This window comes from Oryzias latipes, chromosome 6, assembly GCF_053564925.1.
Source record: "Oryzias latipes strain Hd-rR chromosome 6, Olatipes_Hd-rR_3.1".
In the NCBI taxonomy this organism is placed as follows: domain Eukaryota; kingdom Metazoa; phylum Chordata; class Actinopteri; order Beloniformes; family Adrianichthyidae; genus Oryzias; species Oryzias latipes.
Window position 1 is genome coordinate 18,867,851 of NC_136242.1, and position 24,167 is coordinate 18,892,017.

At 40.5% G+C, this 24,167-nt stretch overlaps 1 protein-coding gene across 5 annotated transcripts in view; it reads left to right on the top strand.

Moving 5' to 3' along the window:
* The first annotated feature begins 4,037 nt into the window (after window positions 1-4,037).
* syt7a (synaptotagmin VIIa) overlaps window positions 4,038-24,167 on the top strand; it is a 97,509-nt gene continuing 77,379 nt past the window's right edge. For 2 of the 5 annotated variants that reach the window (XM_078948684.1, XM_078948685.1), the window contains exon 1: window positions 4,039-4,299. In XM_078948684.1, the coding sequence (XP_078804810.1) occupies window positions 4,266-4,299 (34 nt within the window). In that variant the 5' untranslated portion in view covers window positions 4,039-4,265. Of the gene's footprint in view, window positions 4,300-24,167 lie in introns of all 5 variants that reach the window. The other 3 variants (XM_078948683.1, XM_078948686.1, XM_078948687.1) reach the window with 3 other exon arrangements.

Here is a 24,167-nt window from a genome sequence, read left to right on the forward strand (position 1 = left end):
CTGACAAAACGCAACCAAAAACTGACACTATGGGTTCTATCTATGGGGCTGTTGCCAAAACCGAACAGTTTTTGAAGGCAACGAGGATGGCTTTGAGGCTCCTCGGGACACAGAGCATCCTCATCCGTTCGGCTGGTTTGCTTCCCCTCAGGACCAGCAGGTGTCAGTGTTGTGCCGCAGGAGAGCCCCCTCCAAAGGTGGGAGGACAGTCGGCAGCTGCACTACAGGTGTGCAGTAACTTTAGGTTGGGGTTGCAGTAAAATCCCAATCCTGCAATAATGACACATTTTTCTGTTACCTGTGTGACTTCCTCATCAAATCTGTCTTTCAGCCTAAATCTTGTGTGATCTCCGTAAAACACGGACGTGTTTTTCATCTCATTTTGGGGGGTTTCTGACTCCATAACAATCCAGGCTTATGACAGCAGCTTATTCATTATGAATGCTCTGCCTCTTTTATTTATTCAACATTCCTGTTCAAAAGCTTTGGTTTCCAAGCTCCTGTTTTTGCAGCATAATTACATCATTGCACGTTCATGTACCCGTGCACGCACACGCACACACATGCACACCTCTGCAGTCTTCTAAATGTGTCTCCATCCATCCGGATGTCATTTCCCTCAGATCTCGTGTTGACTTTTGCTCCTCACTGGAGAGTCTTGTTTCATCAGAGCAGCTACTCCAGTGTTTACACACAGGCGGCGGCTCACTTTACCACACCACCCGAAAAAAACAAACAAAAAAACGGGGGGGGGGGGGGGGGGTGAGTGACAGCTGCTGTCTCTGCGCCAGCTTCACGACAGAAACTTTGCGTCCTGAACTATTTTTAGGTTTTCTTGAAAGAAGAGGAGGAGACGAGGTGGAGAAAGAGGTGGTACCTGGTGAGATGGATGGTGATGGAGTAAACAGGAAGTAAAGGAGGTGGAGACAGCAAAGGGGCCATCAACGTGAAGGAGCAGAGGGCTGGAGGGAGGAAGGAGGGGGGGGGGTGGTGATGAGTATATAGGTCAGTAAATCAATGGGAATCAGGTTTTTGAGGGGAAGAGAAGGGGGTATTTATAGATAGCAGTGGAGACAAATGCATCAGTGACAGTGTTGCTGGGAGCAGAGATGGGGGGGGGGGGGGGGGGGGTTTGCAAACAGACTGGTCAAATGGGTCTGCAGAGATTTGTCCCAACAAATGGCAAAATATGTGAACAAATAGCACCACAAAATATGATCAAATGGAAATGACTGCGTAAATGACCTCTCTAGGTCTATTGACAAAACGCAGGCAAACCCTTAGTGTTGCAAATGGTGCAGCATTTGCATCCACATAGCAGCTCTACTCACATCCTATTGAATTTCTAATCTTTGATATCAGAGAGCCACCTTAGTGAATGGAAATATTAGACATCTACATTGCAAGGGGGGTGAGGAAAACCATGCATATTTATAACTCCAATTTACAACAATGAAATCGTCTTGGAGACACTGTTGAGCTCTCCACCTAGAGTAGATTTTAAGGATTGATGACACTACATTTACCCCCACGATGACCGGCCTGCAAACACATATAAATTGAGGCTTTACGGAATAGATTTATAACTGCCATGGCTTATTGCATTTGTACTCTAATGCTCCGTGTCCGTTTCTACCAAGGTCTTGCGGGAAGAAGTTCCAGCACAAAATTGGAAAATTTCTCAGAGAACATGAGGAAAAATAATGGAAGAAATTGTTTTAAATTGCCTCCTGTCTTTTTTTGTCCCTTTGTGAGTACTGTGTCAAGGTCAGGGACAAATCAGTCTTTCTGCACCTCCTCAGCTGGGTGTGTGCGTCTGATGTAGGACAGTCTGAATACAGAGTGGAAGAATAAAGGAATCTGCATTTAGTTTCTGCTACTAAAATTGGTTGTATTTGCATAGCAGCCACCTAACCTTGCATCAAAACGTGACACAGGGCGGAGCCAATTACTCCTTAAGAGCTCTTAGTGTCTGCCCTCTGCTCGCTGATGTGGTCAGCAAACTTCACAGAACAGCATCATCAGTGCACAGCTGTAGTAGGTCTGAGGGTTTTGAAGGTCGATAAATTTGCACATGCCTTATGCATCACTTACGCATCACTAATTTCAATTTTTAAAACAATGAAACTTTTAGAAAATGTTGGAATTTGCAAATAAAATGACTCAAATACCGCCCGAGAATCCTTGTGTAGATTAAAATGATGGATTTTTATTTGCTAAAAATACAAGAATTTGCATGAATCCTTATTGGTATCAATGTCTGAATGGTTTAAGAAGAAGTGCAGCATTTCCCAGTGTTTAATTCAATGTGTTTAGAAGTTATAATTGGCCGATGTGTATGTTTAAAGGTTATCTGACTCAACAAACTTCCTTCTGTCCGAGGAAGGTTGTTCATAGAATTGACTTGTACCATTTTTTTAAAAATGAAGTAAATCGATTATATTGGTTTTGGAAAATACCATTTGGATTTAGACATTTTCACTATAACGTAAAAACATCCAAGCGTCATCACAGCGGACAAGACACATATGATGGCACCAAAAACTGATCAAGCCACCATTCCAGTCCAATGTGTGGGAACACTTTAAATTTTACAAAGACATGTAACCAGTGTGGTAGAATGTTCTAATAATACTCCCTATTGGATTAGTTTGATGTGGAAAAACAACGGTGAAGTGAAATTCATGACACTAAAATGTGACTGGATTTACCATTAATTCTTGTTTATTTGTACACATATTTATTTACACTTGATTATCTTGCAAGAAATCCAAGGAATCTGGAAGATGTCAACTGGACTGTTCAGTAGCCAGGTATTTCTGAGTCACACTGGTTGAATTTTTGGCTAAAGATGTCCTGTCAGTGATCGAATCGGATTGTTCAAAATGAACCAAAAATCGACTTGGAATCAGTTTGGCAACGTCAAATTATCATATGGATCAAATCATTGTTAAAATGAATAGTTATACTCCTACTGAACACACTTGCACACACTCAAAACACACAACAGGAACCACACCCCTTCTTAAATGGGTGCTATAGAGACAGTCCATCCTGCTGCAGCTCAGGAACTAGACAGAAACAGACTTCAGGGGACTACCAAGTCTGAAGAGAGACGATCAGTGGTGCAAACCTGAACCGGTTCTTCTCAGGGGTGGAGAAAAGAGGCAGGTGGCACATATGTCCACATTCTCACTTGTATGCACGCTAATTATTTGAAAGTCCCACTCCGATCATCTTTTGATCTGTTGCAAAAGTGTTCCCAGTGGACTTTTAATTATGATTATGCCATTTTTAGCCCATATAACGTTTTTTTTTTTCTTATTTAAGACATAGTTTCTGCAGAGCGCCAGCAGTTCTTTAGAAATTTGCTTCTGAGTTGGCTCGGAGTACGCCTGCCCCAACTTCCCGTCATCCCCTATATTTATAGTTTCTCCTGTTATCTTACAGCCCATCACACCCCCAATCTTATGGGTGCAACAAAAATTGCAACCAATATTGGAGTCATCCAGCCGTTTGAGTCAGCAGCCAGCTCCAAAAGCAAAACAAAGACGTACATCTATTGGTCTACAAGTGGATGCATCGGAATAGAGAGGAGCAGGCAGCTTGTGGCCCTCTGACTGTGGATTTTACGTATCATACAGGCTTTTTTAAACTACATTCTTTTGTATGTCCTCCATTATGGGAAAAATGCTTTAAGAATATGTTAAAAACATCCAAAACACCACTTTAATTGGCATGGGTCTTTAAGGTTTTTATGTTATTTTTCCATTTTACGACCAAAACTACAATGTGCAGTAAATACAAAAAATTAAGTGAACCAAAATCATTCTAATGTGCAACAAAGCCCATTGTGAAAATGTCTTTAAATATAAGAATCTCATCTGCAGGAAAAGGGGAAAAAAGACCTCAAGCTTTTAGAAAATAAAATGACAGCCATCATAAGAATGAGAAGGAAAAAAAAAGGCAAAGTTGAGCATGATCAAAGTGGAGAGACTTCACACAGCTGCACAAGTCACTCTCCCATTTTGTCCTCTGAGCTACAGAGAGAGGAAGAGAAGGAGGTTGGGTGAGAGAAGAGAAGGGAGGGAGTACAGTGAGGAACTGGTTAGCCTACCTATCCACTAGGAGGAGAGGAGAGGCTGCTGAGGAGCAACAAAAACAGTAAACAGCCACTACTATTAACCACATCAGCGGAGTTCACGACGTACGCCAGAGGAGTACCACCAGCATCACTGAGACGTCGCGTTTGAAGCAGCACAGCCATGTATCTGAACAGGGAAGAGGGCGGCAGCAAAGGTGAGCGCGAGCCACTCTCAGCGGAGAGCATCCCGACACAGTCAAGGTGTTCCTCTTTTGGAGGTGACTCAATGAGAGGATGCTGGAAACATCTTATTTTATTATTATTATTTTTAGATGTAGTGGACATGGGACGCTGGTGAAAAGTGTGGGCTGTTGTTATGTAATATCAGTGCAGGTTATAGGCACGCGCGTCCGCTCCGTGGTTACCTGTTGTAATGAGGGTCCGCAGGTGTGCGGCGTCCCCGGAGTTGTGTTTGCAGCACTTTAAGGGCATCCTAACACAAGGTCACCGCGGCGGAAGCCTTTCGTGTCAACTGCTCTGCCTCGCGCGGGGGCTCCCGCGCGCCTGGCAGGTGTCGAGGTGACCGAGCGGCGGCGGGGAGGAGCACGAGGGAGGGAGGGAGGGATACAAAAGAGGAATATTTGAGTAATCTCTCCCACGTGCACCCGAGGCGTGATTCCATCTCTCCTCCTGCCGCTCCAAAACACACTCGACCCAGGTCCCCTGCTGTTGCCATGAAGCACAGACAAGTCTCCCGGCGCTCAGAAGTCATGCTCATTACCAGCGAAATCTTCAGGTTAGATGAGAATAACACCTGCTGCTACCGAGGACCGGTGCGGAGGGGGGCGAGGGAGGCGTTCAGGAGCAAAAGGCAGAGTGGGAGGAGCCGCTTTTTGTTCATTTCCCTGTGATGTGAGATAATGTGATCTCAAACACTGTACTGTACCAGGGATGTGTGCGGCCAGCAGCAGATAGGGATGAGACAATGGTGGCGGTATGAAAGCACCGCCGTCAAAGCGGCTGATTCACACAGAAAAATAGATAAATGCATCCCCAAACACCACCACCACTCTGACACATTCAACCAAAAAAAAAAAAAAAACTCTGTAAAGAATAAAAAACTAAAGATGCACTTCAAATATAAAAAGAGCTTTCATTTCAGATGATGCTTTTTATTTCCCTTCTTTTATAGCCAAGCAGGCTTTTTTGTGTAAACTGGAGTATGGATTTGTCATTTAAGATGTCAAAATTCTTACTGTATATTTCACATTTCTGAAGAATAGCATCCGGTTAAAGACCCACTCAGATGCAAATTGTGTTTTAACATGTTCTTGAGGTATTTTTCACGTGATAAAGGGCGTGTATATAAAAAAGGAATCTTCAAATTTCTTTCTTATTCAAATCATTGGGAATCAGGAGCAGATGACAACTCATATTTGACGTTGAAGCCAGTAAGCCTAAAGTTTCCTGCTCTGCTCCATTCTGATTCATCTACTTGTACACGACTAGATCCACGTACGTATCTGGCACATAACTGTACGACTGGATAGCTCTGATATTGCTCGGCATTTTTGTTGCACTGATAGTGTTAGGTTGGGGTTGTGAGGGGCTGTAATAGAGGGAAAAAGTGTAAACGAAGAAATGATGGGAAGTAGGGGCGGGCTTACTCCGCGCCAACACTTCTGCCTACAACTCAGAGAAAAATTTCCACCGAACTACTGCCGCTCTGCAGAAATTATGTCAAACAACAGTTTTTAAAAACATTTATGTCTAAAAACTGCATAATTGTTTAAAAGATAATTGGAAATGCTTTTAAAATTGATAAAAATTTGACCGGAGTGGGACTTTAGGTGGAAACTAAGTAATAAGAGATAAAAAAATACTGGTATGGTACTTTTGAAAACCAATTGACTGATTTTAGATGATAAGATGTATTCTTTGCTGTTGTAAAGCCTTTATTACCCTTTTAAATGATGTCACATGTGTAAGGAACATGGATTAGGGCTGAGTTATATAATAAAAATTTCTGTGCCAAAACAGTCTTGTTGTTGCCATTGAATCCTAATTTCATATAGTCTGGCTTCTGTGATCATGTGCCCTGCTGCAGTGAGTGAGTAGATGTTTGCTTCAAGAATTGGCATGCCACATTTGATTGCAATAATGTTGAGTGTTTACCATCTCCAAACTGCAGGGCGATCTCTCTATAGGTGGGAGTGGTCCGGTAGAGCGGTTCTTCTCTGATCAGGAGATTGCAGATTTGGTTCAAACCCTGCCCACCCATGTGTTGAAGTGTAAGACACTGAACCACACATTGCTCCTGGTGGTTACTAGTTGGCGCCAGTGTTCCGCAGTGGAGCCGCCATTAGTGAATGAGTATGTGCATGGTGTAAAGCACTTTGGGCCTTCTAAGTTGGTGGTCATGCGATATAAAAGTACACACCATTTACAATTTCATTGGGGAATGTTGGACATAGGTTGCCAGGTAGGGATCCCAAACAGAGGACACGCCGAGAAGACTGTTTCACTATCAGAGCTAAGACACTTAACTTTGTCATCTGTAGATATCAAAATCCAGTAGACCAATCTGCCCTAATTCTGCTATGACGGCCAATCACCAGCAGCCCTTTTTATGCTGGAACCTGAACATGAAGTGTGAAGAAGACTCAGAGATTTGTTTTTCTGAAAGCTTGACCCATAAATTGACATATTTCGATGGAGGAAGTGTAACGGTGTTGACTGGCCTCTCTCTCACTGGAAACCAACCAGTGTCAATCCGAAATCTTCACATTCACCAATATATCTTTTTTCTACATATGTCAATCATCCAATCCACCAAACACTGATTAAGAATCAATACTAGAAGAAGTTCTTTGGCATTTGCAAAAATTTTATCAAATTCATCATTAGCAAAACCCATGTTGAACCATTCCAAAGGACAATAGACAGAAAAATCCACTGAACACAAATCCTTACTTTTTTGCCATGTTTATTTAACAAAAAAGACTAGTAACTGTTATAAAACTCATAAAATTCCTTTTTTATCCATATTTCTTGACAGCAAAGGTCACAAAGCAGCAAATATGATCCTGTCTGCAGGCTCTTTCTATTGGCAGTTTGCCCTACTGCTTCTGGCATTGTTTCTAATGGGTTTCCTTTGTTCAATTCCAGCCTTTTCTCAAATAAATCAGCTTCATGCGTTTCCCCCGAATACAACCAAATATTTCAAATATTCTCTGCAACCTTATTTTCAGGAAAAAAAATAATTCTATCTGAAACATAAAGTTGCCCTCCGTGGACCCTCCTCCACAACTTTGATGATTACCTAAAACATTCTATGTCATTTGGAGATTTAACATTAATTACTCTGGATAACAGCTGGACACACCCACTTATTCTTGTCCAGTACAAGCAAAATGTGCAATTATTTGTTCTCTATCCCTCCAGGTGCAACTGCATATCTTTCTTTTTCTTGTTCATCCAAAAACAATAGCTTAACTACACACTTGCTACTGTTACATACATTTTCACTGCTGATGCTAGCAACTCTGATAAAATTACAGAGAGACCAAGCTTTTGTATGTTTTTCAATGGGCTTAAGAACACCATCTAATTTAATTAGGCATTTTTTTAGGTGTGTGGGGGGGTGCGCCTTGTGGAGAGCTGAAGTGATAATTAGAAGACATGTTCTGAAAAGTCTGGCTTAGTATGGTCCCAAAAATGAGGAAACATACCCCAAGGGTTATACAGTGGTGGACAAAATTATTGGTACCCCTCAGTTAAAGAAAGAAAGTCCACAATGCTCACTGAAATGACTTGAAACATTCAAAAGTAACAATAAATTAAAATTTATTGAAAATTAAATAATCATAATCAGCCATTACTTTTCAGTTGTTGATTAACAGAATTATTTAAAAAAACAAACTAATGAAACAGGGCTGGACAAAAACGATGGTACCCATAACTTAATATTTTGTTGCACAACCTTTTGAGGCAATCACTGCAATGAAACGGTTTCTGTATTTGTCAATGAGCCTTCTGGACCCGTCCTCAGGTATTTTGGCCCACTCCTTGTGAACAAACTGCTCCAGTTGTCTCAGGTTTGACAGGTGTCTTCTCCAAATGGGATGTTTCAGCTCCTTCCACAGATGTTCAATGGGATTCAGATCTGAGCTCATAGAAGGCCACTTCAGAATAGTCCAACGCTTTTCTCTGAGCCATTCTTGGGTGTTTTTGGCTGGGTGTTTTGGATCGTTGTCCTGTTGGAAGACCCATGACCTGCGACTGAGACCAAGCTTTCTGACACTAGGCAGCGCTTTTCTACCCAGAATGCCTTGATAATCTTGAGATTTCATTTTACCTTGCACAACTTCAAGACACCCTGTGACAGATGCAGCAAAGCAGCCCCAAAACAGAACTGAGCCTCTTCCATGTTTCACAGTAGGGACAGTGTTCTTTTTCATTGTATGCTTCATTTTTGAGTCTCTGAACATAGAGCTGATGTGCCTTACCAAAAAGCTCCAGTTTTGTCTCATCTGTCTAAAGGACCTTTTCCCAGAAGCTTTGTGGCTTGTCAACATGCATTTTTGCAAATTCCAGTCTGACTTTTTTATGATTTCCATTCAACAGTGGTGTCCTCCTTGGTCGTCTCCCATGAAGTCCACTCTGGCTCAAACAATGACGAATGGTGAAATCTGACACTGATTTACCTTGATCTAGGAGTTTACCTTTAACGTCTTTGGAGGTTGTTCTGGGCTCTTTGGATACAGTTCCAACTATCCGTCTCCTCAATTTGTCATCAATTTTCCTCTTCCGGCCACGTCCAGTGAGGTTGGCTACTGTCCCGTGGGTCTTAAACTTCTGAATAAAATGTGCCACTGTCATCACAGGATCTTCAAGCTGCTTAGAGATGGTTTTATAGCCTTTACCTTTACGATGTCTGTCTATTATTATGTTTCTAATGTCCTGGGACAATTCTCTCCTTCACTTTCTGTTGTCCATGTTCAGTGTGGTACACACCTTTTCACCAAACAGCAACGTGACTATCTGTGTCCCTTTAAATAGTCAAACTGACTGATTGAAAGGTCATACCTGAGTTCATCATGACCCCCTGGGCAATTAGTTCTCAGTCTTTTATGGAGGTACCATCATTTTTGTCCAGCCCTATTTAATAAGTTTGTTTTTTTAAATAATTCTGTTAATCAACAACTGAAAAGTAATGGCTGATTTTGATTATTTAATTTTCAATAAATTTTAATGTATTGTTACTTTTGAACGTTTCAAGTCATTTCAGTGAGCATTGTGGACTTTCTTTCTTTAACTGAGGGGTACCAACAATTTTGTCCACCAGTGTAAAAAGTTAGAACAAACTCTTTTAACATCAGTCGGGACTCAGCTTAGTTTCCGTAAGCATTTTGTCTCCTGTCATTCATAAAAATAAAAGCATTTTTTAGTTAATTGGTTTCTGGTTAACTTTTGGTTGGGTTTATATTTTTTGTCCCTCCATGTACTCTTTCATTTTTTTAGTTTGAATAAAATGAATTGAGGTCTTGGTTTTAGATAGGCAGAAGACATTGAGCTAATTTGGTCATTATCTGTGCTCATCTACATATAAAATTCCTTTCTAATATTTGTTTTCCAGAAAATCCACAAATTTGATTTATTCCTGTTACTAAGCTTCTCGTTTTTTGCTTGTTGACAAGCAAGAAAGCTTCTACTTTCAGCTGCACTAAATTCACAATACCTCTGGATGAAATCCCGTCATCAGTAACACCACTGAATATCTTAACATCGTGAGATCAAGGCAAGAGCTAACAACAGCACTGTGCCCACATGCAGCTGGAAACGTGTAATTGAATTCCCTCCTTTGGCTCGTGCATGGCAAGATGCTGCATCACTGAAGTATATATAAATTGGATTCCAATGCCCAGAAAGGAACTTTAGTGTCTAAAAAGGACAGAAATCTCTCTTCTTCATCTTTTTTTTAATCTACAGCGGCTAAAAGCAGGCTGTTCCAGATTTAGAAAGAGCTGATGGTTATGAGAACCAGGGAGTTACTCACCTGAACTTTGATTTCACCTCTGATAAAACAAATGATATTTCAGAACATGTTTTTGAGTGGGATTATGTGGGAATAGAGCAGTGACCTTTGGAATATAGGACCTTGGCACTGCAGGACATTTGGGGATTTTAGGCCTTAGGAATATAAAACCCAGCAAACATTCCGATCTTTGAAACTTGGGAATGTCAGTAGGCCTGTAGACTTCTTAAAGCTTCACCTCAAATCCAGTCTTGATTCCAAGCACTGTCTTTATGGCCTTTCCTCCAACACAGCAAAACAAAAGTGAGACGTTGCTGTTCTTACTTAATAGACAGAAATAGATCTAAAATATGTTCAACTAAGGGATGTGATACATGAACAAAACAGGTTTTGCAATCAAGATAAAACAGCTTTGGTATTGGAATGTTTATGAAAAGCACTTTTATTGATTGAATTAATTTAGTTTATCTATGAAGCCTCAACCAAGGCTGACTGAAGGCTCTATGCAAGGAAAGGAAGAAAAACAAGTTCACAAACTCAATTGTCATTGTAGCAATGCAGCATTGTTCACTAAAACTGAAAGTGCAACTGCTTTCAGTGTATTTCTAAAAGAAAGAGAGGAAATGAAAACAAAAATAAGAGAAAGGTTAGCATCAATGGGAAATGAATTGTAAAAGCCAACACTTCATATTTAAAACTAGACAGTTTATTGTACTTGTTATTGCAGAGATTAGTGCATTGAACCTGCCAGGAGAGTTTGTAGACCTGAAATAGTTTCATTGAGACATGCATGTCATCTATTTTGACAGTGAGCAGTGTTTAGCATGGTTGAAAACGTCCTCTAATCCTTTAACTTTTATGGAAACATCTATATGAAGGCAGGAGTTCAAACATTAAAAACCCACTCCAAAATGAAAATCATGTTCTTGGTGTTTTCAGCGCGTTCTTGTGCCATTTTTCTGATCAGTTAAAAATTGCCTTTCTAAGTTTTTCTTTAATCAAAACCACTGTGAATCAGGAGCAGACGAAAACATGCAGTTTGAAAAAGCGCATATTTGCAACACGGAAATCTTTTGTGTGTATCCACCCATCCTGACCAATCTCTGTGCTACTGGAGTTTCTGTTGCCTTATTAGCTCAAAGTCTGTCTCTGTGGACCTCCGTGTTGCTGTAACGTCATGGATCGATATCTCCCATCACGTCGATGCCTTCTTTCAAGTCAAACTCCATATTTAATCGACGTCTTCACTTGAATCGCATATAAAGGTGTTTCCCTTTCCGCACTGCTGGGGCCTTTACATTCACATGGCCTCTCAAGGTGGAGTGGCAGGGGGAGGGAGGAAGGTTTGCCAGGAATGTATTGATTATGGTGTTAGAGGATCAAAGGGGGCAAGGGCAAACAGGTTGATCATTTGTGGGTCTGATGATTCCCACAGGAACCTACACTTTAGCCAAAAAAAAAAAAATTGACATGACACTTTCAACTAATTTTAAACTCAGATTTAAAAATAATGATTAAAGCAAGTAGAATGGAGTAGGTACTTGGATTAACTTCACACCCTGTTATTGTCTTTTCTTTTTGAGGGCTAAATTGTCATTGTTTTTTAGAAAGCTTTCAGTAACTATTCAGTCTTCTTCAGATAGTCTGCTGTTAGGAACCAACAAATGCCCATCAAGGCCTAAAATACTTCACATTTATTAGACATTTTGAACAATATTTTTGACTGTCTGGAGGAATGAAGTTTTATGGTGAGTATTTTTCTGTTTTCACCAGCAAGTGTGAAATTGATGACAACCCCATCACAACCCGGGATGCAAACCAGAAGACTGACCCAAATTCCGAAGAACCACTTCTATTCCGTCTTCTTGAAGGAGATCTCTCCAGCGGGGATGCAGGACAGCTTTTTTTAAAAAATTTTATTAGTTTATTTAATAACCGAAACAAGGAGAAGTTTCATTGCTTCACACAATGATGGCTGTTTGATGAACTGATTGTGGAACTGATGTCTTTATACAGACATCACGTCGTGGGAAAAGGGTTCAAGTAGAGGTTAGTTTTGGGAGAGATGTTCACAGGGGGAATCGCGTCATGCATTATTCAGAGATTTGGCCTGATCTGTAAAACTGACAAGAAGAAGGCTGATCACCCCAACAGCTTCATGGCCTCCTCGGGGAGAACAGCATTGCAGCAAAGTTTAGCCCAATTCATCAGAAAACAATCCACAAAATTAGAGCTTCACTTTATTTATTTTTTTACCCTTTTTAAATGCACATTATGGTGGCGCTTTGCCTGGAGACAGGGTTTGTGCATCAGGGACAAATGGCCTTGAATGCATGTGATGTTGTCTCACGCTCTGTTCTCTTCTTCTTTTTGAATACAGTGAAGCTGTCAGATTCATTATTGATTTTGTATAAAGTTTGTCTATAGATTTTGGGCTGGAGTCCAAACCTCTGACCACAATCTTTAAGTCTGGAGGTCTGGCATACACAATCTGGACGAAATAGCTCATCTGTTGGAATGTATTTATTATTTCATTGTTGTAATATTTGGTCACGAATCTGCAAATTAAAATCTTATGCAGCTAAAAGATGGCTCCATTGTAGATGAGAAATGCAATGAACGGGAATGATTTCACTTAAAATCTTAAAATCAAAACACACATGTAAAAATGTTGGTGATTTCATTACTTTCATCAGAGACAACATTGTCACTTGTGAATGCTGCATATGAAGCACTTATTGCAATATAATTGTGTTGTATTAACATCTGAATTAAAAAAAGCCTCATCTTCTTTGGTGGCATCTGCAAATTAGAATTATGCAACCGGTGACATTTAGGTGCAAAGGGAATGTACCCAAATGGCCTCATCCAAATGTGTGTGGTTCCTTTAGCAGAACATGCAACGTCGGTAGAGGACCGCCAGGTTCCCTACCTCTCCGTTATTATTACCCTTTAGAAATTGATAATGTCCCTGTACTTCATGGCTGTTTTGCTAATGTAGGATGGGAAATTATTTGGGGCGATTGCTGTGGCAGCCTTGTAATGTCCATGCCTCTTAGTGTAGGATGAATTGAAAAAAAGAGCTGCAGGCAAGAGAAAAGGTATCTGGCTCAGCAGCTTTCCCCAACAAGCCTCTGTGTCTTTGATCAAACTTTAAAGAGGGATTAATGGAGATATTGCAGCATTTCATTATGCTGCGCATTTCCTCACCAAATATTGTTTAAAGCATGACGATTCAACTGCATGCCACCCTGTTGTCCTGTCAGCTCGTTTTGTTGCAAAGCCTGGATTAAACCAGCATATTCTGCCTGCTCAGATCATTGGGGAATAATTTCCGCACAAACCTTTGGATATGAAAGGTATAAACTGGCATTGGAAGGGAGTATTTATGAAGCGAGCTTAATCGGCCTGTTTGATATTGAATAGGCCACTGTTCTTTCAGCTTAGGTTTATTCAGCTGTGAATGGATAGTTAAATGTTTAACAGCTCCCATTTATGGCACAGATGTGAGCGGAGCCAAAAAAGCTCAAGAATCTGCAGAGTCAGAGAAGCAAACTTCAGCGGTTGGCAATTAAATGCTTTTGTGGAAACACCTGCGATGAGACGCGGATTTAGACCTGCTCTTCTACTGAGAGAGCTCCTCGTCCTTTTCCGGTGAGACAGGAAGCCGCTTGAGATGACAAAGTTGGATCATGCTTTAAAAGGAGCACGGGGAAGCTTAAAAAATGCCATTTGTATTTGAAAGGAAGGAAAAGTTTTGTGCCAATATGAGGAAACTGATGTTTCGGTGAAGCAGTTGGTGGAAGCTACGATATCATATTTGGCACAGGAGGCTACGATCCATGTGCTGCATTTATTGATTCAGCTTCTACAGTGCTTTAGTTATTTTTATGTTTCACTTGCTCAGCTGTCTAATTGCCTGGAGCGGGGAGCTCTTTCGCTTTTCCTTTCCTGGCCATCTTCTGCTCCTTTCTAGGGGAGAAACAGAGAATGGACCGCGGCGGTTAACATCAGCTGGCCGGGGGAGGACTGATAGGAGGCAGCAGCTAGAAGGGCAGACAATAGAGTGGAAGCGAGTGGTAAAAGATGGAGAGAGAAAGTGAAGCAGAAGCAGAGCACAGGCAGAGTACGAGCCCTGGAGTGCTAGCAAGTCAAGGTCATGCAGAGGAGACGAAACCCTGAGTGTATATGTCTGTGCGGACACAAAACGAACGGACTAACGGAAGCAAAGGCCTGCATAGCAAAGACTGGAAGCTGATGAAATTCAGAGGAGGCAAAGGATGAAAGGGCTTCTTAAAACTGCTTCTGAAGAGTTCGCAGTCTTAGCAGCAGTTTAATTTTTTAAACTTTATACTTAGAGGCAGTGCTGATGCACTTGTGCTATTTTGGTCACTGGACCTGTGTGTGCCAAGCGAGTGGATCCAGTGCACGTGTGCCGTTTCTTCCCTCCTCCCACCACTCAGTGATGTCCACTGCACTGAGGCAAGTTCCCCTGTCAGCAGTGCATTCTAAATATGTGTGTTTTAAAGATGAAACGCTGCAGTTCAGCTGAAACGTCCTGCCACCCTTTTTTTTAGTTCCAAAGGCAAAAGATACAAAGACCTTTGTTCGCATCCAAAGAACCGACTCTTCATTACATGTCAGACTGTGTTGGTTTTTGTTTGTCGATGTACAATCAAAATGTTTTCAACGCGGGGGTGTGGTTTGCTGAAACCATTATCTATTTAATTAAACTGCCACCATGCAAAGAGTCTCCCGGAAATGTGATCGCTGTTGTGCCTCCAAACATATTAGCCGTGTTTACATGTTAGACGCTGGAGAGATTATGTGTGCGAGCAGTTGCTATAGTTTTTAATGAGCTGATGTGAAAAATCTGCGATGGTGAGGTCCGCCTTGTGAAGTCGTGACAACACACGGTCACAATATTTCACAGGAGGTCAAGAGTTCAGGCTACACTTGAACACTGAGGCTACTCACCATTGTTTCAGAGTCTCCTCCTTAATGTACTCATTCATTCTTAGGGCATTTATTTTTCTTTCCAGTCCATCATCCAAAAATACTTCATGGAAATCACTACTAATCCCTAAATTAAACTCCCAGTGATCACACAGTCCTTTTCAGCGTAAAAGCCCCAGTGAAAATTTTACAAAATGATCCTGTCTTCGCGCTTGGTTGGAGATAAATGATCTATAATCTTTTTATTGCTGTGTTTGGTAGTCGGTAGGTAACCAGAGAAGCGCGAAAAAGGTTTGATAATTAGCTTTAAACCAGAAACGCTCATCTCAAAAGTTACCTTGTAACCCTTGTGCTATCCTAGGCACTTTAACATTGAGAGTTGGGTCATCTAGACCCACTAGACAGTCCGCTGAACCTTTTTTCTTCAATGATTTGTGATCTTCACTGGTGTCCATGGATTACAAGAAATCTTTCCACCTTTATCATGGTAGGGAGAACACGTCAATGTAAGGGTGGGGTCATCTAAGATAGCACAAGGGTTAAAGACCCACTCCAATCAAAGTTGTGTTTTTGATGTTTTTAGCATGTTTTAGAGGCATTTTTCTCATGGCGGAGGGCATTTATAAAGAAAATTAAGATTAAAATCCATATCTGAGTATTTCTTTATTCAAAATGATGGTAATCATGAGCAGATGAAAGCTTGTAGGTGTGACATACTACAACGGCAGGTCACATGTTCCGCTCCAATCTGATGCACCCACTTGCAGACAAATAGATTCATGTACGTCTTCGTTTTCCTTGTCTGAGCTGGAATCTGGCTCCAAATTGTATGGATGGAAAGCTTCAATATTGCTTGCCATTTTTGTTAAACTGATAATTTTAGGTTGGGGGCGTCATGGGCTGCTAGAAGAGCGTGTTAACAAAGGTATGATGGGAAGTGAGAGCAGTCTTACTCCGTGACAATGGTCCCACCCACAACTCAGGTGAACTTCTGATTAACTCCTGCAGCTTTGTTGAAACTTTGTCCTAGAAAATAACCCCATTTTTAAAAAAAACAAAAAAAACAACGTAATTTGAAGACCATTGAGAATGCTTTTAAAATTGATCAATGTGCCGTTGCTCATAGAAAATGGTTTACTTTCGGCTCCAACGAAATGAAGTCAATTCAGTCTGCATTTTTTGCGATATTGTCGTTAACACGTTGGAACCAGAAATCGTCAGTATGCCGTAATCGGTCCCATTCAGTCTGAGTTATCATTTCAATGGCAACCACCCTCGCAAATCATAAGTGAGTTTGTTTGAAGTCCACAAACCTACCACTCGACAGCTAGTCGTGAGAATCTGTCAATTAAACTTTCCAACATTTGATATGAGACCAGATACTTTTATTGAGGTATCTGATTGGTCAGTTTATAACTTTAAGGAAAAAATGAAATGAAAAAAAAAGATTACCAAGAACTTCTGAAAAAAGGTGGCAGAGCAAGAATAGCTATTTTGACAAACAAAAGTAATAGATGTCTATGGGACTTTTTGGGTACCCACTATCACTCAGCTCTTTCTCCTGTGCAGTCAATGGACCCAAGATATTTCATGCATGTAATTTGATTGGCAACCACCACACACTAAGCTAGTTGATTGCAAACTTAGCTTAAAAATAATGGAAAAAGAAATGTCTTTGTGCTAAATCTCGTCAGTGTCATTTGCACTGTTAGCAACTGCACAAAGTGTAGCACTAACACGCTGTAATCAGCCCATTATGGGTCTTGTTATAAATGATTTGTGCTGATATTTGCCTCTCAACTCTTCCAGTCCAGGAAATACTCCTGCTGAAAAGCACCTAAAAACAGCGAGTAGTTGCCTTTACTATAATTATCATTATTGTGTTTTACAGCTTACGCAAATTATGATGTGGAAGCTTTGGAGCTGTTGCTTTGTTGAGTTTGGTAGTTTTATTTTGAGTTTGCTGTAGAGGTGAAAAACCTCTGGCTCTGGAATTCTGTTTATTGCATTTAAATAGCTGCCTTCCTCTTAAGCAAAGTTCACACGTACCTCCAAAAATCACTGGTTTGTTTGTTTGCGGTTTAAATGACTCTGTTTTTCAATCAAAATCAGGAAATAAGTGTCTGGATAAGAATGTGACCTGCTGCTGCCTCAGTGAAGTGAGTACTAGTTGTTGGGGTGTTCATTTCCTTGTTTAATATGTAGTCACACAGTATCTTGGTATTTAGAAGAAAAACAAATCTGTGAATAAATTTATTTTAAGCACCTTGTTCTTGGCAAGGTAATCAGACTGACAGATTGGGCTCTGTGAGCGTCAACTTATCAGCTTGGCTGCCTGAGCAATTCCTCCTTCCTGGATGTCGAATTTTTAAATTCCTCAGAAGTCATCAGCGTGGCGAGATGCATCTTTGTTTGCCGTTTTTTGCTGTACAAGTATCCACTCTCCATGGATTTGGTCCCCTAACTGTTTCATAATTGGCACCAAAATGATGGAATGATCAGTTTTCCTGGACTCCACTTGAGCCAATAGGGTTGCTTCTGACTGTGGCTAGCACTCTGCAGCTTACTGTTTTCCATTAGCAGCTTGTTGCTGCATCACAACGGGTTAGGAAGTACACACATTGTGCAGATGAGGAGGGTGAGAACTGTTCTGGAGAAGTGGGATGGGTCACGAACAGGAGGGGAGTCATTGTCTGTGTGTGTTGTTTCCCAGAAGCATATGATGATACCAGGCAAAGCTTTCATCATCAAACCTCAGTAAGCCCTCATTCAACTCACTTCAATGCAAAAATGTAATTTTTTTTACTAAATATACTCTTGGAAAAAGATCAGAGGAATTTGTTCTCATGGTTTCATGTCTGCCTTAATGTATCAAGGGATAGCATTTCATTGCCATCAGTCCTATTGATTTTGCAAGTCCCTCAAGACTCCCTGTTTGACTGATCAATAGTCAGTGGGGAAAAAAAGAGTTTTTGTACAGCATGTTTGTTTTTTCCCTATTTTTCCTAATGAAATCTCCTACTATGCCCCAAATGCCATTGTAAAGGCTAGTGGTGAATGACAACAATGCTTGAGGCTACAGCATTATGCTGCTTGGGGTTTTTTGTATTCTCACTCTAATTTAGAATTGTGTTGATAATGCCTTTACAGCAAACAAGCCCCTTGCTCCTAACATCTCTGACCCGGGGGTCACAGCACCTCCACACTCAGCTCCTCGCTCCTCACGGCTCTCCATACTTTCTTTGGACTCCTCCTCATGGAGAGATTATTAATCCATTTAGAATTTACAAAGATGGCACAATTCGTCAGTTTTTAAAAGGAAAATGGACTGCATCCACAATAACCCTGCATTGAATTTTTAAGGTGTACCCTCTTAACCCTTGTGCCATCCTAGGCACTTTGACATTGGGAGTTGGGTCATGAAGACAATGATTTGTGATCGTCACTGGTTTCCATGGATTACATGAAATTCTCTCCACCTTTATCCACCTTTGTCATGGTCATCTTGAGCCCATAGGATAGCACAAGGGTTAAGCAGTGTGGGGGAAAAAAATCATTACACTCTTGTAATTTTTTTTTTGCATTAAATGAAAAAATTGAAATAAACAACTATGAAACCCACAGTCATCTAAAAAAAACTAGATTTTTCCTCTGCAAAACACAATAGGAGCCAACTATTTAATTAAAACAAACAAACTTAAAGGCATCAAAGAAGTCTTGTACTCATATAAGTGAAGATGGCAATCATTCTGTCTAAAACATGTGTCAAACTCAAGGCCCCCGGGGGCCAATTGTGGCGAGCCATGTCATTTTATGTGGCCCGCGAGAGCATAAACGTTTTTAATTTCTTAGAATAAAAAATAAAAATTGGTGTGTATTTATTCATATCTAGGGGGAATAAGGCTTGAAATATCGGATTGGACAACTATACATTAGACTTAAACACTGTCCATATAACCTAACCTGACAGAATCAAATTTCAAAGGATTTATGCTAGAGTAGCAAGCAAACAAATGTTTTCTATGCAACTGTAATTGTCACTTTAAAAAGTTTTAATAAATAAATAATGAGTTATTTAACATTAAGGAGTAGTTACATTTATTTTTCACAACATTTAGTTACATGTATAACTTATATCTGGCCCTTTGAGGACAGCCGCTATGCTTATGTGGCCCTCGGTGAAAATGAGTTTGACACCCCTGATCTAAAAGATCAGCAAATAGGCACATTTGTTAAATACTTCTATTAGTCTTTAAATAAAAATCTTTTTCTTGCCTTTGCAAAAACTGTAGTACACTATTACTGGTCATCAAAGCACTTTTTCTTTGTAAAGCAAAAGTCATTGGGGAATAGTTTGATGAGAATCAAAGCAAGCTAACTCACACTGGAGGTCATAAGATTAAGCCATCAGGACAAATAAAGAAAATCTGTCCTAAAATTCAGAACTTTCCCAGCCCACCACCTTCATTCTAGATAGCTATGTGCTCATGTGCAACAAAAAACCTTTGTTGTTTCAGCTACTTGCTTCCTCTAATTGGGTTTTTCTGATTCCCTGTTGGAGATCCTTTAGCCGTCAAAATCCCTGTCAACAGAACTGCTGATGATTCCTGTCTTTCTTGGATTATCACAGTAAATTCTAGAAGCAGATTTTTTTAAATCTACATCCTAAATTTTTAACGTTAAGTATGGTCTTACATATTTAAATGTGAAAGAGAAAACCCTGTGTATGTGTTTGTGCAGATCTAAATGTCCTGGCATTTGTGCAGATCGTCATAACACTTAGTTCAAAAGCACAAAAATACACTGGATTACCTGATTTTGTTGCCCCTATTACTGCTCCTACCAGCCATCTAACTTTTTTGTGGTCACAAGCTTATCGTTCTGTGTTTGCTTTGGCTTTGTGCAGCTGGAAGAGCACAATGAATTGGATGCAAGCAATTGTGCATGCATGAGAGTGAGCTCAGAGAGCTGAGCCCTGGACTCAGTGAGGCTGAGGCACACCAGATTGGGCTGACTCGTCCAAGCAGCACATTTCCGATTGGTCTGGGCAACAAAGCTGAAATGTGCCTTTCATGGCACTGGTACAAACAAATAGGAGCGTACAAAAAGCCCATTCTTTGTCTTTGTGAAATGAACTTTTGCGCAGCCAAAGATCCTACTTAATTCACTCAAAATTCATTGATTAATGCTGACCACCTTGAGACTTTCCTCAGTAATTATGGTCTTCAGGCTTGGGACGGGCCACTGATACTCCTAATGAGTCATAAAAGGCAAAGAATTATACACTCCAATAGTCGTGACATTGAGCAATATTTCAATATTTGGCCACTTACACTTGGAGTCTATTTGCCTACAGACTTGGCACACTCTCCATTGCCCTCAGACATGCATTTACACAAGCAAACAAAGAAATCTTGACTTTGCAGTCTCTTGGTGTAGTTTCTGTGCACTCAGGATATTTGGGTACAGGCTGAATCCTGCTGCACAGCCCGGAAAAACAAACAGGCAGATCAAACAGAGATCCCATACAGCGCTGTGATTCAGTCCAACTCTTCGGCACCCAATAAGCGTGGCCGATTATGTAATCAAAACAAGAGGCCTAAAACCACAATATGATAATTGTCCTGGGAACGCTCAGTGCTCGGACTGGAACGCGCTTCCTGCCAGAGGTTCCATGGTGGTGCTGTTTGTGAGTATCTGCACAAAAAGATGAGGCTGATTGAGCTGAAGTAGTTTGATTTTGATGTGATTTTCTCTGTGATTAGAACAGCAAGTTGTTGTGAGAGACACTCGGCATCCACTTAATAAGACGATGGGGAGTTTCACTTGATAAAGGAGCTGTTAGAGAGGAAATATGTGTATATGACCATCTTTTGGTGGGTAATATGGGTTACTGTTTCTAAAATACATTTTCTTAACTCATTTTAGATGGAAAAAAAAAGCCGAGTAGAGGTGAGGACCAAATAAGGAAAAAGGAAACTTTGATCTGATATGACCACAAGTGAAAAAGTACATGGTGCATTTTGCAAGTTATACAGAGTAAAATAATGTTTTTAAAATAAAAAAAACCTAAATAACGTGGATTATTTTTAAATTTCTTCAGTTTCCCCAGAGATCATAAACACAAGGTTTTAGTGCACCACATCTGGTTTTCTGAGGAGAAGGGGCCAAACATGTTTTCTATGATTTAATGAGATCGTAGAAAAGGTTCAGCAAAGGCACTTGCAGGAAAGGCAAAGTGTTTATTATAAAGACCATTTCAGAAGCAGCAGCACTTAAAAATTCCTGTTAATATTTGATGATGAGTGTGATGCGAGATCCTCCAGTGAGCAGGCTTTGACTGTGAGGGAAACATACAATGACTGCGCATCAGACGTGGCTGAGGGTTGACAGGCATGTGGCTCCCAGCTTTTTCTGACAGTGTTCCTCCTTGTTACAGCTCCTGACAAATCCAATTAAGGATTGCTCAGGCAGGGTTTATTGACATGAGACATACCAAGGCAGAGTCATGTATAAAACATGAATCGCCCAAGGTTATGCCAAAGCTATACATGGATCTTTGGCACCTAATATGAAAACAAATCGCGGTGCATTTGACTCATCTTTGGTATTTACATTTAGTCCTCAAAGTTGTTTACCGTTTATTTAGAAGTTGATGATTTCTAGTGGGTGATTGTTATAATACTGCTTTAACACACACTCACAGGTCTAACATCAAGTCCAAGACAGAAGCAGGATTTATCTCCTCTAAAATATTCATATTATGTAATAGGCTATTTATATGAAATATTTAACTGGGTTTTAACTGCATTTCATGAACTGCCGGTCAATATCACTTTGGACTGCTTTCAGGATATGAGCTGGAAGATACAAATAGAGCCTGTTAAAATGGCTGGATAGCACGTGCATAAACCATTAAAATGTTGGAGGATTTTTAACCATGTAATCCATTAAAGAATTTGTTTTATGATTCATTTTTTTACATGAAGCTTCTGCAGTTACTTTATAAACCCTAATCTGTGATTGGGAAAAATTAGATACAATTTAATGAAATGTTACTTATTAAATTTAAAGATAAAGGCTGCAGAAACTTTTGATTTCATACAAATAATATTTTTCTTTGAGGAGAAGCTTAGTATATTTTATTGATTTTATCTGCACTTTTTACACGTTTACTGCTATTTGTGTAATAAACTTGATCTTTTTTGGGTTGTTGTGGTTTAAACTTTGTTTTCCACCACAAAGATGGCGATTCATCACACTTGCAATATAAAATTAAGTGCTGGGCATTAAGGAAACACCTCTTCAAGCTTGACTGGTAACTGGCTGAACACTGACTAAAAAAGCAATTTCTAGGAACTAAATCAGTAGGTGGAGGTCAAGTGATTGCAGCTATAAGAAGAGTATTTGTAGTGTGTGGTGTGTGCTGGGATCTGCCTAGGGAGTTCAGTGGAAATACATTGTGTCCTTTCAGCTGCTTCATTTCCCTTTTCTTCCTCTGGACACGGCGTGCTGTACTCTTTTTTCCCACTGTATATTAATCACAGTTTGCAGCCCAAATACATTTGACAGGCAAGACATGGACCATGAGAAACCTCCTCTCAGTTTACCATCTACCACGAGATCACAAGCACAGTCGCTGGGGATCAGCTGGAGCAGAGGAAGAAAGATAAAAATGAGTGGTTGAAAGAGGGGCAGGTGCAAAGCACAGTGGACACAGTTTATCTTTATTGTATCTTTCTCAAGCACAAAACTATCCTTTCCTTTAAATCAAATTCATTTAGGTTTATGCACTATTGCATAATAAGATTTAATACTAAACAATAGCAAGTAAAACAACTATCTATAAAAAATATTTTAAATGTTAAAAAAGATTCAGTACCACTTTATATGATTGTTTCATTCTCTGATTGTCAGAGAAACCAGTGACTGTTGGAAGTGCTCATCCTTGGGATTTGACCATGTTTGTAGTTTTGACCTGAGGTCATTATTGTGTGCACTGGAGAGGAAAGCAAAATTCAATGCATGCACCCACTGTGACCTGTGGTTTCACTGGTCTAAAGGATTCCTTTTTGATAGACATTTAGTATTTGTTGCTTCACTTGTTGTCTGCTGTTGTGCTTTAATTGGAGAGGTTTTTATATCTGATGACTCTGAATGTTTAGTTTTCTTCTCCATTCCTGTTTTGATGCAGGATTTCAAGCAAGAAACTGGTGTGGCTGCAATGCAATCCAAAAGTAAAGCTGTGATGATTCAAGGTTCAGATTTAACATCAGACATGGCGCCTCCATAAGGTGCTAGGATCTCATCCTGTGGTGCTGAACTGTAATGGGAATTTATACAGAGCAAGTGGTGTGAAAAAAGGCTTGTACCTGCACACATTTGTTGAAATCAGTGAGCAGCTCATCATGCAGGTGTTCATGCACCCAAACAACTTTGAGGATCTGCTGCAATCAAATTGCTCAAACAGCTTTAAGGGAGCTGTCAGTGGTGCATGAGACTTCAGTATGCAGTGTTGTGTGAAAGCAAAACCCTGCCTGTCTGCACAAAGAGGCTCAGACTGCAGCTTCACCCTACCGACTTGACAAGTTATTTGTGAGGAGGAAACAGCATGGACAGTGTTTCGAAATCAGTACAGGAGGGGCGGTACTAAACAGCATTCGTTATCTTTACAGTAGATCTGTGATGGAGCAGAGAGATGTTCCTCTGCTCAGCTGCAGCTTCTCACTGATGGAGGTGTCGACTGCTGGCAGGTGGATTCACAAGGTGATATTAGACGATGCCGTGAATGCAGAAGATTTAATCTAAAATGTGTTTAATAAATATATTACATGAAACACTACTTGTTTTTAAACCTAGTTGGCAATCATCAGTGATTCACAGCTGTTTTAGTGAGGAAATTAGTGACATGTGCGATGAGTAAACTGCCCGCTTTTCTTTTTTGGCTTTGCAGTGGAAGCAGGCTAATTGAAAGCCCTAAGCATCTGTAGACCTGCATGCTCATGCGCCCTGAACATCCTATCCAGCCAGACTGCACAGCTATAGCCAACCTATCGCATGGTTTCTGCCCCCCTTTCCCTCTGCAGCCTG